The sequence below is a fragment of the Melanaphis sacchari genome, unplaced genomic scaffold (genome assembly GCF_002803265.2).
Source record: "Melanaphis sacchari strain LSU unplaced genomic scaffold, SCAv2.0 Contig0_pilon_pilon, whole genome shotgun sequence".
In the NCBI taxonomy this organism is placed as follows: domain Eukaryota; kingdom Metazoa; phylum Arthropoda; class Insecta; order Hemiptera; family Aphididae; genus Melanaphis; species Melanaphis sacchari.
The window spans coordinates 14,232,690-14,250,884 of NW_020270366.1; the positions used below are offsets into that span (position 1 = coordinate 14,232,690).

An 18,195-nucleotide genomic window follows, 5' to 3' on the forward strand; every position below is an offset into this window, starting at 1 on the left:
TCTCTAAATAAATAGACATTTTCTAGTAGGTATATAAATATGTGTCTGATTGTTTTTAGTTGTTTTTTTTTACGCTTATATTGAATTATAAGTTATAACATGTTCTTTCAAATTATAATTTAAAATAGATTTTTCACATTAAATTCCGATAATTGTTTAAAAATCAACGTTCGTATTTTAAGTATATATTATGTCTGTTGTTACTATTAATATCTTCCCATTCTGAAATTTTCCGTTATTTAAACTATTATAAAAATTTTTTATCGTACAAACATTTATGTATAAATTGTTATTTACTATGCTTTTTAATAGGAAAGTATAATATTGTACTTGTTCAACTTGATTTATTAAGCTTAAGGTTTCTAATATTATGATATTAGGTATTCTTTCAGAATTAATCTTACGTTGTTCATTTCGACATTAATTCGATATTTCGTCTTAAAACAAAATAACACTTTAATACAATCAACTTGTTGTGGTGATTTACGAATAAAACTATAAGTTCTTAAACATTAAATCACGGGTGCTTAACGCTAGGGCTTACATTCCACTTGTGTTATTATTATTATTATTTTTTTTTTTTGACGTCATTATTGACCTGGACATTATGTGCATGTGTGTGCACCCTTTCGCAGAAGGGGCGTTGAATTCCGGTTTGGAAACGATTTATCAAAAGAGTACGAGTATATAGGTTTTTTTTTTTTTGTTGATTCGCCTATACACGCGGAAACAATAAGTCGCGTAAAGTACTCAAACGGGGGGTAACGCAACGAGTTTCGGCATCGGGGTTTTTAATTTCGAATAGAGTAAATATCGTGAGTACGAGTGTCGGGTAACCGATGGAGGCGGTGGCAGCAGTGGCTGCGGTGGTATATATAGGACAATATAATATATATATGAGGGCCCCGGTGACATTGATATAGGGGTTTCATTACCCACGACTATATACGTCTATATATACCTATGCACAAACAAACACACCATATATATATATCATATTTTATATACCTACGCTGGTCTGTTGGCGACTGGGTAGTGTGCTCTCTCTCTCTCTATGTATATTTAGCACATATTATATACACAATACACCCAGTACCTATACAGCGATAAAGGAGACAACCGCGACTACCGACTTCAGATAACGAGGACGAAGTCCTTCTAAATTTTCTTGAGTGGATTTTCAAGATCGTCCGTGACATCTTCTGAAAATAAGATAATAATAATATTATTATTTAACTATCTATCTTGTTTGTTGTAATATATAGTATTTAAATATATACATTTTTCGTTTGACTTCAAGGAGATCACAGCAAATCAAAATCATTTCGAATACTTTTACGCAGTCATCCACAAAATAATGTAATATACGATTATAATAATAAATAATAATACTACGTTAGTACTCATTTTACCACAGTTTGACTATTTATCTATAATATTGTGACTAAGATAAAAAAAAGCCACTAAAAAATTACAACTAAGGAGAACCAAAACAAAAACAATTTTTAAAAAAGCATTATAATATTATACAATTTTACAAAAGTCAGAGGGTAGACGATAATAAAAAAAAATAGTCATAAGTAAATCTTAAAATAAAGGATCGTATAAAATGAATAAAGCGTGAAATAAAATAATACCTACTTAGCTTTCGATTTAAGCTTAAGATTCAAATTTTCACTAAAGATAAATTATAAATTATACTTATCGTAGTTATTCGTTGAATAGCGTTTTTAATATAAAATACATCGAGTCAACAGTTTAAATTCTATTTCAACTTGTTTGATTAAAAAACAAAAATAAATAAATAAATAAATAGGAACATTTTTGCGTTTATTCTAAAAACAAATAACTCGTATAGCGTAAAATATTTGTGTTTCAGTTGTACAGGTACTTTATTATATTATATATACTCGCACATATTATACTTATACCATAAATACTATTTTTGTAGCGTTTTCGACGTTTGCTATTTAGTTGGTGAAACGTTGTTCTGCAACAATAGTGCCATTCGTTTATTTTGTTTATGGAAAATTAAAAAAATAATATTTCCCAATTTGTGGAGTATCAAATATATAACGGAACTATACGAATAATGTTTATACGCGTCTGAAAACGACAACCCTTCGATTCCTTTACGACGTTGGATTTTCGCAAATTATATGGGGTTATTTTATTATTACCTAATCTTATTGCCGTTGTATTTGAACAGTTTTAGCAAAAATACGCTATTTTCGCGAACGACCGATTTAAAGTTCAGTAAAGGACCAAACGGTTATTTCTTAAACAAATGGTGAGCATAAAATGCTTTAACCGCCAACTCTATGACCTAGCATTTAATACAGAACAAAAATAAATTTCTTAAATTTGATTTAACTTAACTTTAATAACATAATAATAATAATAATAATAATACATAACATTACTTATAATATACTTATGTCAAATGATATTATTGTACACGAATGTACACTGTCACTATTCATCAAATTACTGGTAACTAATATAGTCACATCACTCATATCTAACACATTATTTTTTTATAGTTGTATCAGGTAGCATTACTGAATACAATTTCTCTGTAATCGTTGGATTAATGATTTTTGGATTGCACACGAAATAACATTACATTAATCGCGTGAAGATAAACGTATTTTGACTGTCTCGCAGAAAATATAATACTTTGTCACTGTACGTATAGCATAAGCATTTGTTATTTAAATAAAAGATTTTGAGTAATATTTGTTTCGTCGTTTCACCTAGGTCCTAGTGTATACGTAATAATATAGTTTATGCGTTTTTAAATTAAACCTAGTACGTTTTTTTAAAGATTTGCATATTTCAGTCATAATTTCTGTTTAAACAAAATTTAGATTCTAAACAAGTTAGACAACAATTTAACATTGCATTATTCATTCGATGTTTTCTCGATAAATTACCGTACACTCGACTGTAATAGAATAATAATTCGATAATTTCAATCAAAATATTTAAATTATCGAGTAGGTATAAATATTTTTAAATTATTGTATTCTCGGCGGTGTTCCTTTTCTTTGGCTCGCCGCGTTGAACGACGAACACACGTATATATATTATACGGCGTATGCAGCAACAAATGGATATCGAAAGCAGACGAAAGTGATACGATTTGTTACTTTTTCAAACTATGCACACGCGCAATGGTAACGTCATTTCACTCGCCCATAATAATATAATATATACCTATAATACAACGTGGGGAGCATCGAGTCTCCCAGAAACTTTGCACTTAACACAGCGGTGGTATAGTAAATCGTTTAAAAATACACCCGAGTAATATTAAACGAAAAAGGTACACGACGATGACGACGACGAGGTTCCATTAGCCTAATGGGTTCCGTCACTTACGAAAACATATGTATTATTGTTTAGTGCGCGTAATTACGCGGTGTCTGTGGAGGCGGTGGCGGCAGCGATGCTGCCAGTTCGCTGTAAATTGACACATACTCCGGAAAAGTTTTGCGTTCGTCTCGAACGGCGTTTAATAATAAAGTGACGCTAAGAAACTCTGAGGGAGAAGCAAGTCGTGTGTGCTTTTACAGCGGGTAGGGTGGAAGGGAGTGGCCTTATTCTAGATTATATTGGTCTTAATCGCTGTCGAACGTTCCATTTTGAGTGCCATCGCATTATTCGATTATCGCCATAAGTTTCTCGACGTGCTTACCATTTCTATGGGCTTTACCTAATAGTAAACCGTTAACAACCCACTCGCGAGTCACGGTGACTTTACGGCATTTGCAAGTTAATGTCATGCCTGATGTATAATATGCTTCATCCACCCGAACGGCAGACACATGGGCGTTTGGACGGTTATTGTTGTCGTCGTCGTCATCGACGTTGTTATTGTTTTTGTTCATGTTATTGTTATTGTGTTGGTTTAGGTCGTGTTATTCGAGATGACATCCAAGTGAATCTAATCGAAACATATGATTGTTTATGTGATCACAGAGAGTTTATCCCATGAATTTGCTGAAAGGTTAAATCTTCAAGAAAAAATAAAACTAAATCGTTGAAATAAATTTAATATAATGTTATGTATACATATACATTTTGTTTTTGATTCATTTGTTGTTAAAAAGGATATTACGAAAGTATTTTGATAATATCTTAAATAATTTATCGTTCTACAAATTTCGAGTAACATGACGTTATTGCTGCTGTTAGTTATTATATTATTTATGTTTCATTTGTATTTTTTTTCGTCTTATTCACAAAGACAAAAATAACAATGAAATAAATTTTATTTGCGTTTTTCGTATATCAAAAATAAGAATTGCAAGACAAACTTATCATGCTCACATTAATAATGCTGCTTTTCCGGAAAATAATAGCACAAAGAAAATGTTTGTAAGACGTATATTTCACTTTTATAATCGATTTAAAACTTAATAAAGATGGAGTAATTAGGTACCTTGTAAGAACTATTTTTTTTTCTTAAAAATGACTGTATATATAGTCCTTGTAAAATATAATTTTATTTTAAGAAAAGTAACAGTATTTTTCGTATCGATATTATCAAAATAATTTTATAAATATAATAATGGTTAAAATAAAAAAAATATATAAATAAATTGCATTATATTTTATAACAATAACAATGATTGTTTACAATAATAAAATTAAGTAGTTACTTTGTTAGTTACGATGTTATAAATAAATGTAGTCTACTATAACATAAAATTCACTTATAAAAAAAAAAAAAATAATAATAATAAAACACTTTACACGGCAGTTTGTTCACCTAAATTACATGGCTTTGCATCTTAAGATTCTTAAGTGACAAATCAGTTTAAACGTTTCCGGTCATGTGTAGGTAATATACAGCAAATGTAATAATATAATTTAATGTGCAGAGAGATTTGTTTAAACAAAATAAAATTTATAATATACATATCCTGATAAGTGATAACACATTGCACTTTTATTGGAGTAAGCAGATATTTTGCGTTTTTAAGCTTTAATATCACGATCTAATTTTAAGTGATAACTTATAATATGTAAGTAGTTATGTGATGTGTAATAATTTTATTTGATTTTAAATTAAATAAAACTTTTTTAGAATGGTCCATTTTCATTGTCAATCATTTGGTACATAAATATTTTAAACTTGTAACTTATCTTTTTTAATGTATATGTATAGAGATGTACGTGATAACTTTTTGAACGATGATTTATAAGAGTTATTATTAACGTTCAAAAATTATCTATCGTGGTATTCGGATCAGTAACTGTTATTAAGATTTATATTTTTTGTTGGAAATAATATCTCAAAATCACCCTCGTGTCTTGGTCCTCGGACACGTCAATTAGTGTACCGCACTGCTTTGTACAGTAACAAATCAACGTTATTAGACATAAGTGTGCAGGATACACGTGTATAATGAAAGTAATTTGTCAGTCCTATTTTTATGCTTGAACCATTTGACTAAGTCGAAATAGCTTATTAGACTCAAGAGAATTAATCACATCAAACGAAATATAATTGAACGACGCTATGTGCGTACTCACTGATATTTTTGTAAATAAATTCATTTTAAGACTAATATAAATTAAACATTCAGTTTCTATGTGAAATGTGCTTCGTCGTAGTTGTTTTTATTTTTTGTTATTTTTTTCTATTTTTATTTTTTATTTTTTTGTGTTTCATTCTAGTGAATTATAGTTGCTTTCAAGCTGAAATATATTTTGATATTTTACCAAAAACAGTAATTGTTTAATTAATTATGACAAGTCAAAATGGAGACAGTCTGATGCTGCAGGACAAGATAAATGTGCACTTAGATTCTATGAACGGAAACGATATGTTTCGATTTCGCAACCTACAACAATGGTACGTAACGAGTATATGGGATGTGAAGAGAGATTTTCTCCGAAATATATTGGACGTTTGCAAGGATCCTTTGTTTTTATTTATTTTGCAAAAAGTTTTCGACAGGACATATTATACCAAAAGTCTTACAGCGTACAATATTATTGAGTAAGTGTATTATTTTATTGTTTATAGAATAACGTGATGAATGACGAAAATATAAAATGAACTTGATTATACAAATTATAATTAAAAGCACATATCGTATTCAGTATCAACTCTTTTAGCGATAGCTTAATGTTTGAATAATTTATTTTTTTTCTCGTGATATTCTAGTTTTTCCTTTGACATTAATCCGGTCGAAGATATAGAATCCTTAAAATTAACAGCATTAAAATCAAAAACGAATAACGACTCTGATTGGTTTTATGGATTGTCGAAACATGGCCAACTAGTAGTGTTTATCAGTTTGTTCAAATTTAAAGCAACGATATTTAGAGTGACAGTAAAATATATTATTTATATTTTAGGACTTATGTTATTAGGTGGAATCGATATTATAACTGATATTTGCAATTACCTTAATCATTTGATAAAGCCATATGGTAAATTACCGAGATTGAAGGACATAGTTGGTAAAAATACTGGTAAAGAATAGTATTTAAAATATTATTTATATTATAAAATGTTAATAATGTTAATATCTAGATTTTTAATCATTATTGTACAATTTTTTCACTAATAAATTTTCATTTGCCTACAATTCACGTTTTCATTTATGACTTATGGGAATATAATTGACACAAATTACATATTGTACTTAAAATATTTTGGATTAAAAAATAATATCAGGAAAATATAATAATTATTGGTAAATAAAATAAAATACTTGTTTATCATGTTTATTAGTAATTATCAATTTATCAATGCTTTAAAATTTAAAAAACATCCATTCATCTGTTGCACCTTGTATAATGCTTAAAGTGTATATTTTAAATTTATTACAAAATACCATGCAAAGAATAATTTTTTATTGGAAAAATATTAAGTCACGCTTGGAGTTTTTAAAAATCATTAAATATAAAGAAAAATTTGTTGGAAATGTAGCGCAACGAATGAAGTTGAATAGTAATGAACAAGGCAAATAATTCCATAAACTTCTTATATGTACGATTTAAAACTTGTTTTAGTTGTATCTTAAACTAATTTATAAATTCATATGCAGTAATAATGCCCAAAACATAGAAGTATAGAACTAAACATTGTTTTACACCCGTTTACGTTGTACATTATTTTTGATATAGAAACTAATAATTTTTATTTAGAGATATTTATCATATTTACTAAGAAATACATTTTTTATTATATTGTTTATTTTGATCTTATTTAACCTTTTATAATTATTACGATCTTGTGATAATGGACTTGAGAAGAAAATGCGTTAGCACAACATGAGCTCAATCTAACGTGACATATTTCACATATCTTATTATATATACTCGTTATGCTAACTTATTAAAAAATATATTTATAATACCTGCTTTTAAATATTACCTTGACTAAAATAATGATGTTAAATATTAATTGTTTAATAGAATAATACAATGATTATTTTATCCAATCTTACCTGTTAATATTTTAATGTTTTTGTTTAATATAAATATATATCTACTCTTATTTTATTTAAACCCAATTGTGTTTAATTTAAACGGCGTTTAATGGTTTAGAAATACAAAATTCAATCCTCACAGTACAAAACGACTTACTACTGACGGACAGATTATCAGGTTCCGAAAAAATACTATCAAGATCTAATTTTGGTAAATAATATATTATAGTTGATAGTCTTTAACATGTTTTGTAACATAGTAATATACACAACCCTCTCCCATCAGACAAAAATAAGTCCAAGATTACTGATGTGGTATATCGGAATTATATTGAACGCACAAACGAATGGAAAAACAAATTGGATTTATTCGACCAGAAATACCAAACGAATTGTAGAACCACTGAAGTCGACAACGACTTGGTACGTATAGGAAAGTCGAAAAAAAATTGAGTATTAAGAGCACTTATATTTTACTTAGACCCAAATGCTTCTGGTTAGTCATGATATTCCTGCTAGCGAGGAATTATTAAGCGATCATTGTAAAGAAAAGAACAAAATCCCAATATCAACTAACGGGTAAATAAATATTACCTAATGCATTTTTTATTTTTATTATTGATTTCTCGGCATTTTCAATGAGGTCATTTTCAATTATCATATTATATGACCAATATAGTCATATCATACATAAAACATAATTAACTAAATTTACGATAAATCAGTAAAATATTATTTATATTTTAAAACATATAATTCATATTACATCCATAATTTACGTTGACTTTTGTTAAATATTAATATTTACTTATTTTATTTTGACTTTGTTTTTTTCATAGTATATTTTACTATTCTTACTTCAATTAAATGCAAATACTAGTCAAATTAAAAAAAAAAAAAAAATTATGAACAAATAAAAATAAATTATGATCAAGAGCCAAAATATGAATAATTTAATGTTTCCATGCTCTTAAAATTACCAATTTGTTTTATATTAGAGTTTTATAAAGAACACCGTTGAAGTTTCATGTATATTTTTCGGTGAAAATAAATTAATGTTTACAGCACCAAAGTAAATTTATAATTAGTTGGTGAAACTGATACCACGAACAAATATTATTTATATTTAATGTAGTCTTTTGTACGTATGTCATTCCAACCAATGACAGGAATCACGTTGAGTAACTTGACAGAAAAGTTCCCCGAGACTTAACTCTATTTTTAACAAACTCTTTACTAGTGCTTAATGAGACTGTCACCTACAGGAATACCGAACATAAACCATTGCATTTAAGTCTTACATTGGCTTCTATAACAGAGTACAAAAAAGCAAGAAATTACATTGACAAGAAAATTGACAGACGTTTAAAAATAGTAATCGTGATAAAATTTTTAAAGTATAAGCTAAATGAACAAGCCTGACTATATCAAGCATAATATAATACACTATATAGTGAATATTATATAGAAATACATTTTAAATCGTATTTATTTTTGATATAATTGATATGGTTATTTCAATGTATACATAATGAATATAAATATTTCATTACTTATGCAGTTAAGTTTGTAATTTATAAAGTTATGATTTTTAATTCATTTGTGGTCATCTATATAAAATATTTTATTTTTTTAACCCATTATTGAAAGAAAATATGGTATTTAATATTATAATAAGAAATAATGAGCACGGAAAAAAATATTTGAATAGAGATAGTATTTTTTTATTTTTAAACAACAACAGAAGTATAACGATGTACCTGCTATGGGTACATTTATAAGTTATTCTTCAGAAATATGTAAAATCTAAAAAAAATATATTTACCTCATAAAATTGATTCGTTAAATAAAATATTTTACCTTACTGTACCTAAAAACATAATTTTGATTTCAAACTTCTTTATGGTTATAGCATTATAAAATATAATACACTATAATATGGCCATATTTTTTAACCAATCGATACAACAAAAATTTTAATTTGGTTTATTAATCTATTGAACAATAAACAGTCATTAAAATTTTTAGTAAAATAATGTACTACACTAAAAATTGTATTTAAATTTGATCATATTTTTTTAATTTTCAGCAAAATACAAGGGAATTAAACAATAAAACTGAACTAAGTATAAAAAAAAACTTTTAGCTTAAAAAATTATTTTAAACTAATATTTTAAAATATTCGATGATATTTAAATTTTAGACAACTGCAGAAATTTAAAAATCGATGCGAAACCATGTAATCATTTTTTCACTGAAAATGATGATATTATGTATGATTGAAAGGAAAAAATCAATTTATAATTACCAAATAATAAGCAATCCATCGACGATTTTTCCATGGAAATAATAATATATCCATAATGAATATAAGTAAATATTTAAATGATATAAAATATTATAAAATATCTACGTGACGCAAAAATAAAAATAATACTAAGTTAATAATTATTTTTAAAATTAATTAATTGAATTTAATGTTAATTAATAATAAAAAGTTATTTCATTAGTGATGAGTTCATGATTGATCTATTTTTTACATTGGTTATAAATTAATTCATAAAGCTTAATACAAGTATTTAAGAAAAAAAACTCGAAATAATATTCCAATTATCAAAATTATTACAATGGAATAAGATAAATTTTATAAACTTCTCATTCTCCCTTTTATCTATGAAATGGGTTTATAAAGCTAACTCATCATTTTGTTATTTAGACATTTAAAGATATAATGATAATTGATAAGAATGCTTATACTAGCTAATTATTAGCTACAGTAAATATATACTAATTAAATACAAAATAATACAAAACTATCTTTTTCCATAAATCGTTTGTAACATTGAAACACATAGATTGCCGATTAATTTACAATGAAGTATATAATGGATTACAAGCAAATAATAGTGACGAGACGAATTGTGTCTATCATAGTCAACGAGTTATCGCCAATTTATGATAATATATTATATATTATATAGGTAACATACATTAATAAATTAAAAACAATTTTTATTCTGCGTATCTTACATTGGTTTTATAAAATACGAATTAAAAATTAAATATTACTTTTAGTTTTTAATACTAATACTCGTATCTAAACATAATAATAATTATCATTACTCAAGCTTTAAATAAAACAATAGCAGCTATATTAACAGGCACTTCACTGAAATGATTGACAATATTTAATTTTAAAATTTAACCGAAAATACATAGATGCATAGACAAAATTATGGTTAAGCTACTTATAACTACCAAAATAAACTTCTAATAATAATACGTTTATTCAATTGTTGTGACGTCTTATAAATACCTATCTTAAACCATAAGTTCAAATTGATTTACTATAGAAACTTCTCAGGTTTCCAATTTGAAATTAATTTATATTGTTAATTATTCCAAACATTTAATTTTAATTTTTTTTTTTTTTTTTGATTTAAATATATCAAAATGTAACTTTCAGATTACGTTTCATTTGAGTATACATATTAATGTACCAAAAATTATTAGCTTAATTTATTTAAACAACGTTTTGTCTCCCATTTTATTTTTCAAAGACTCACTGGAGAAAACTAAACATATATACAAGTTGAAATTCCTTAATGTTTTTAATATTCTTTTTAAGTAATTTTATTTTTCTATATATTTTAATGTTGATAAAATTCTGACCACATATTACTATTATATTAATTTAATTTTTTTTTTTTTAAATTGAAGTCGTGCCAAAATTTGTTAAATCTAAAATGATGATATTTAATAAATTATATGTATTTTTTAACTATCGTAAATAAATTTAATAACGTTTTTTTTACAAAAATCGTAGAGGCGTAGACATACGTACATATTTTGTTTTGCGTGCTGTATAAAAATATATATAAATAATATAGAATATATGAAATTAATAGACACTATTTATTACATTTTGTACTTTATATGTAGACACCACACGAGTTCATCGATGACGCTTATGAGGTTATAAGTTTCCTAGATCTACGATTATACGTTTCCTTAGAATTTCGTAAAGTGATAAAATTAAAATATTTTATATTTTATCACGAAACCAGAATTTTTTAGAGAAAGTATATCATATTATAATATTTATCAAAATAAAATAACATTAAACAGTTATTTTTCAGATACCTAATAATAATTATTATAGCACTCTGAAGTCAACTGGCCAAAATCGGTTGGGGAAGGAGTAAGCGACTTCACGGGAGTTTACGATATTATTGTGATGTTCAAATCGTATAATCTCATATTTTATAAATAGCTGGACTCGAAAACGATTCGTATCGATGCCGTTCGACATTTTATTTATATTCAATTTTTTTTTTTTTTTTTTGCAATCCGAATTCTCGCTTTCCCGCGGGACCGGCCTGCGTGGTAGAACAAACATGAAACAACAAAAAAAAACAAAAAAAAAAAAAAACGAAAAACCGTATTCAATGTACTATATACACATACGTGTCTGTGTTCGTGTGCGCGCGAATGTGTGTGCACTGTGCATAAAATACATCTATATTCATAAATATATGGCTAATACGCGTACAGTATATTACAATATTATCGAAAAGAGAGCCGCAACAGCGCGCATACATTACATGTTCGCGTGAATTAATTGCTATATATACGCCAAACATCATTCGGCCGTACAACACAATATAATAATAATAAATGTATAGGTACGTACACGATAATGTAACAACGGATCGAGCGCGACATTTCACCTATTTTGCATATTATATACTGAATAAAAACTAATAAATTATACACGGCATTGATGTTTTAATTATAATAGCATTAATAATATGTGCACAGCGCCTGGACCACTGCAGTGGATATATCTATTTTTGTCTGTACGCAATTTACGCCATATCGTTTCAGTTTAGCACACCCGCAGAATCCTGAGACATCGTCATCGCAAGGTGAAATATCACCGCTACGAATTCGCACCCCACACAAAACTATCGCAATATTTTAGAACGTCGTAAAAACCGCGAAGAAAAACAAACGGGTAAAAAACCGTTTAAAAGTACGGATCTTTTTTTAGTTTTTATTTCGGTCTTTATATTGTTATTTATAATTATTGTTTATTGGGCAAAACCGTCTCCTGTCCACGCGCGTATAGACGTCGTCTTTGTCGTCATCGTTGTTTATACCCGACTATAGTAATTCCGTATACATAATATATAGGTATACATATTATTATATCGTATTGTAATATTATCGAATATGGGTTTTATTCAAGACGTAATAATATAAACGTTATATTATATTAGATATTATTATTTCGGTATGTGCGCTATATTAATGTTATATTATTTGTGTATTGTATCGTGTATCGTAATATATTATTAAGTGATGTGCATGTTACATTATGCGAAAACGCAGTAGTGTATAAAATAGTTATACTGCAGCGTATTATTTTTTCTCTTGCCAAAACATCTACATGGGATTGTGTCATATATGATCTTAAAAATCCTAAAAAATAGTCGAATAAATAAAAAAACAGCTCCTAAAAAACGTCAGCAAAGCATGTCGGAAAATACGCGAAAAGAACTCGTTTCTTGCGGGAAGAAATACGGAACTGGCGATAAACGTGCATATAACTACAGTTTGTTATGTGCGTGCGTGTGTCTCGATGAATAAAACATACGTATTAAGTATAAGTACGTAGGTACCACCTCAAACATCATAAATGATCGAATAAAAACTTTGCAGTGCACTATTCATCTTGGCGAGGTTTTGGTATAAAACGAATATGCCTTACATAAATGATCATATTATATCGACCTAGTTTTCTTTTATATTAAGTATAGCTACAAGCTGTAGGTTCTTTTAACGGGTATAATATGCCGATTTGTTGAATTGTATTATTCAAATGTACTGAGTATATTTATTTAATGTGCGCTTTTTATTTTTCAATAATAATACTATACATTTATCATTCATGTAAGGTGCGTATCGCGTATACATTTTATAGGTACACCTAAATTAAAGTCGAGAGATTAAAATTTCCTATAGCAGTAGTATTACTGAATGCACACACCGCGTTAAATACGTTTCGAAAATTTATACAGATATTCAACTTTTTAAGTATGATAAATTAATATTATTCCCGATTACGTCTGAACGGTACATGTATCTAAATAATGTACGACGGAGAATTATGTAAATTATCTCGCAGTTGTATATCAATATCCACGTCCAAAAATTTCAAAATTATCGTTGCTCGTGCACACAAATTCTAACGAAAACTAACAATGTGTTAAATAATCACCACGCGTCACGTTAGCTTAACCTAATCTAACTACTTACCACGTGTATACCTTCAATGGCACGTCTTCCGTATACGTGTTACGTTGACCGTAAGTTAGTTGTTTTTATTTTAATATTTTAAGCGATCAAGTGAGTGGTAATTTTTTTTTTTTTCTTGTCGGTATAACTTAATAATATTTTACTATCACATAATTATTTTCACTATAGTTTTTCCATGTCGATTTTTCATTGTACCTATACGATCTATGAAAAACTATATATTTACTGTTTTTAACCTATACACACGCACATTTGATATACATATATATACAATATACATATTTATAAATTTATATACGCATATTATGTACGATATACATTGTGTGTAGCAGGTTTACTATATGAAAGCCATTATTCATGCATTATAGGCGGTTCGGTTCAGGGGGAGAAATGCCATTTGTAACAGTCACAACAGGTTTCTAATTAATTAACGTTATACTAAATACCTACGCAGCGGTCGGTTTCTTTGCAGGATTTTGTTTTTTTTTTCATTATTTTCAGTGATTATATCAATAAAATGCTACTCTTGCGAGTACGACTGAAAAAATATGTACAGAGCGATTAATAACGTCGGCGTATGTTATCGTTTAAAATATGTATATTTTGGATGACCGACCTCGTTGGTTATTTGGTCGGTAAGTATGATACAAATCACGTGTTGTTGCGTAGCCTGATATTATATTAAATGTACATAATATTATGCATCGTAATTTACCTATAATGTAATACATTATTTACATTTATGTTATGCACTTATATATAAACGCAGTCGGTCGCTTCAATTCTATCGGTACAAAAAGTATAAGCCACTTTGCTTGCAAAAATATGACGATTGACGATATAATAATAATAATATCTACAACAGCTTATACTAATTCTATTTTTAGCGACACATATATAGGTCACCTATCGCTTGTTTTCGACAACATAGAAAAATAGTGAAATCACAGTTTGCATAACGTAAATGTCGCTATTTATAAAATATTATTTTTTAAAAGTGTTTACATAGTTTTAAAAAATTAAATTAATTTTATTAGTTATAAATTTAAGAATAAATAACACACATCACAACAAAACACTGAAATGACACATCACCGCATAACTAGCGTTTAAAAAATGTGAGCTACGTTTTTGTAGATACAGATAGATTTAACAGTTTTGTTTTGAGATTTTCCTTCCTGAATAAAGCATATAGATTGTTTTTAATTAAAAAATAAAAAATAAATAGCGTAACATAGAACGCGTACTAGATATTAACACGAAATAGTGATAATTAGTGTAGCGTACTGTTTTCCATTTTTTTTTTTTTTAATATTTTATTGTGAAGCGGTGACGATTTACATCAAAAGTAGTGACATAATGCCGACGACTAAACTGTTTTGGCCGTCACGTACGCATTATGATATGAAAATAAATACATATATGAATACATGTGCGTATTAAATACGCAATAAAACACTCATAGATCACATGCGTGTCTTGTACGTACAAGCGATTTGTCATACTTAAATAATAGAAACTGAGTAGATATATGCGACGAAAATCCACAAAAGCACAAATGAGTTTACAAATGTATTTGCTCATTGTCGGTAGTGATAGCGTTTGGCAATACTTACATTAGAATTTTCCATTATAGTGTGCAAATATTTCACTACTTACTTTAAGCGCATAATTTGGCAAACATACTGCAGTTTCTAATTACCTAAAATAAACCATTTCTATTCTATTCTGAATTAAAATAAATAAGATCCGTTCTTAGTTTAAAATAATGTTTACACATTCAAACAAATTACCAAAATGGTGTAATTACCAGGAGCACTATTTATGTGTTTAAAAAAATTTTAAATTTTGTATTTGTGGACACTGGCAGGTTTAGTAGTAGAATTATGGAACTTATTTTTGGTATAACCGTAGACTAGTATGTACAGTAATATTATACACGGAATTTGTCATTGCTAGAATATCATTACAAAATTCATATTATATTATCTTACAATACATATTATTATTATTATTAATTTTATCTGGCGGCGCATTATTATAATATGACGTATCGCGTGCATTCATCGTCGTACCCGTCACCATACATTAATATAATTTATAATAAATAATAATATTATAGACATGTGGCGAAGAACTCCAGCGAGCAGCGACCTACGCGGTAGTTGCCTACAAATCCATATAAATAGGACATATAGGTATAATATATACGATGATATTTTAATAATAAAATACACTATATTTTAATACACCGGAGAAACGGCAAAGTAGTCGTTGTTGTCTAGACGGAAGCGGTACATGTTTCCGTCAACGTGCGCGGTCGATCGCGTTTTATTTATTTGGTTTTTTCTTCTCTTTTAATTGAAAGACCACCACTGGGCTTGCGCGCTCCCTGCCGCTACACAGAGATACGTCCGACGATGGCCTTAAACGCATATAATATGTGTATATATTTATTCGTGTAATAATATACTTTTATACCATAGACAACCAACAGTATCTTTATATAATACACGTGTACGCGTCTCATGTACTGCCGCGGGTATAACATACGAATCGAATGGCGAAGAGACAGTAAATGTCGTCGTCGTAGTTGTTGTCGTTTCTACCACGGGTGTTTGTTTGCCGTTTTTTTTACTATATTTATCGTTATCAGATCGATGTGAAAAAGGACTGAAAAATAAAATATAAAAAATAAATAAAAACGAGAATAATGCACCCGCTAGCGTGGCAGAAGGCGAGGGCGGTTGTGTGTCGAAAACGAGAATAAAAGAAGAAATCATTAAAATAAAAATAAAAACAAAGAGAGAGACAGAGAGAGAAAGAGGAGAAAATCATGCATATTTTATGGTTCATTGCAACGCTGTTGAGGCAGACCGTGAGCTGCTGTTGCATTTGACTTGGACTGCGACTGTTGTGGCGGCAGCGGCGGCGGTAAGTCATGGATGAGTCCCACGATTGGCTTGTTTCGATTGCGATTACATTAGAAAAGAATAAAAAAACAAAACAAAACAAAAAAAAAAACGTGACTCCGTTTTTGTCATAAAATACGATATACGTATGTATAATCTCTTCGTTCTCTCTACGATACTTGTGCGCGCATTGTTTTCTCTTTGCAAGCCGTGGCCCGCGTGTAATAGCTATCTCGCGCGCGTATGTGTACTTATATACCTATACCTGTGCGTATATCTTTTACCCGGTACGAAACAATATAGGTACATACTAGCTTGTATATATATATATAATGATAATAATAATATATAGGTAAATGCATAACTCGCGGTCGTGGCCCTAAAGAGTTATTATATGGTCGGTATACATGCGTATACGTGCACACACATTCGCTATAGCCGGTCACAATGGCACTCGGGCGACGTCCGTACGGCGTTCCGTACCACAACAGCGGTAGCGGTTTATATATCATTATCACCGAGACTTCACCTCCACACCGATGCACCAGCAGCAGCAGCCGTTAGATAACCTTTGGGTTGCGCGGGTTCGAGTTGGCGCGTTGATGTGTCAATAAGCTGTTAGAGAGCTCGCACGACTCTATTTTTTTCTTTTTCTCCTTTTCCCACCTCTTATAATAATTGTTATACGCTATTTCTTCTTCTTTTCGCTCTCCTCTGTTTTATTATTATCATCATCATCATCGTTGTAGCCGACGCCGAGTGAAAAGGTGTCGCGTGCACTCGTCGCGGTGTATTATTGTTTGTCCGTTGATTTATCGTGAAGACGCCACGCCTTTGTGATTATATGCGCTATGTACATATTTAAGACAGTCACCGTCACGATGTGTACTATAGCTAGAATCTATGTATCCGTATTGTTATATAATAATAATGCGCATAGCCAGATATCTAGGATGTGTGACTTTCGCAGAAAACAACAAACGCGAATCGTATACCGAAACGACCAAACGTCGAAAGTCACTGCAACCTAGAGATAAGCCACGATTTCCCAGAGAGGGGACTTGAAGAGATCGAGCACCCCTTCCCCTACACACAATATGTACTCTAAAAATCATCATGTACGTGTCACGATGATAGGTTTTGGATGTACCCATTGACGCGCGGGTCTATTGACTTTTCAGAAGTCAAAGACGTTTTTATATTACTTATTATATTATTATATACATATTTTTACAATGGCTGTTTCGTAACTAGTGTATAATGTATATGTATTACATAGTTAATTCTGAAACTACATTTTTCGACCTTTGCTCTCCAAATACACAGTTAAAAGTGCTGCAGTTAACCTATGCAATTCGTTATGATAGCTACGATAATATATACGGTATAATATGCTGTACTTGCGTGCAAGCTATGTTTATATTCGAGTATATATATTATAAATATATATATATATATATAAAACTTCTCTTCTCTATTTGCGGAAAATTATTGTTGCAAAATGTTAT

At 29.0% G+C, this 18,195-nt stretch overlaps 1 protein-coding gene across 1 annotated transcript; it reads left to right on the plus strand.

The window, feature by feature from the left end:
• Positions 1-5,759: 5,759 nt before the first annotated feature.
• Positions 5,760-9,576, plus strand: LOC112599690 (the record flags this gene model as incomplete). The annotated part of the gene is made up of 8 exons (XM_025346711.1): positions 5,760-6,013; positions 6,182-6,312; positions 6,376-6,492; positions 7,573-7,665; positions 7,741-7,877; positions 7,936-8,033; positions 8,720-8,828; positions 9,544-9,576. Coding segments are annotated over exons 1-8 (972 nt in total), but the record flags the coding sequence as incomplete, so codon positions are not given.
• Between the last annotated feature and the right edge of the window lie 8,619 nt (positions 9,577-18,195).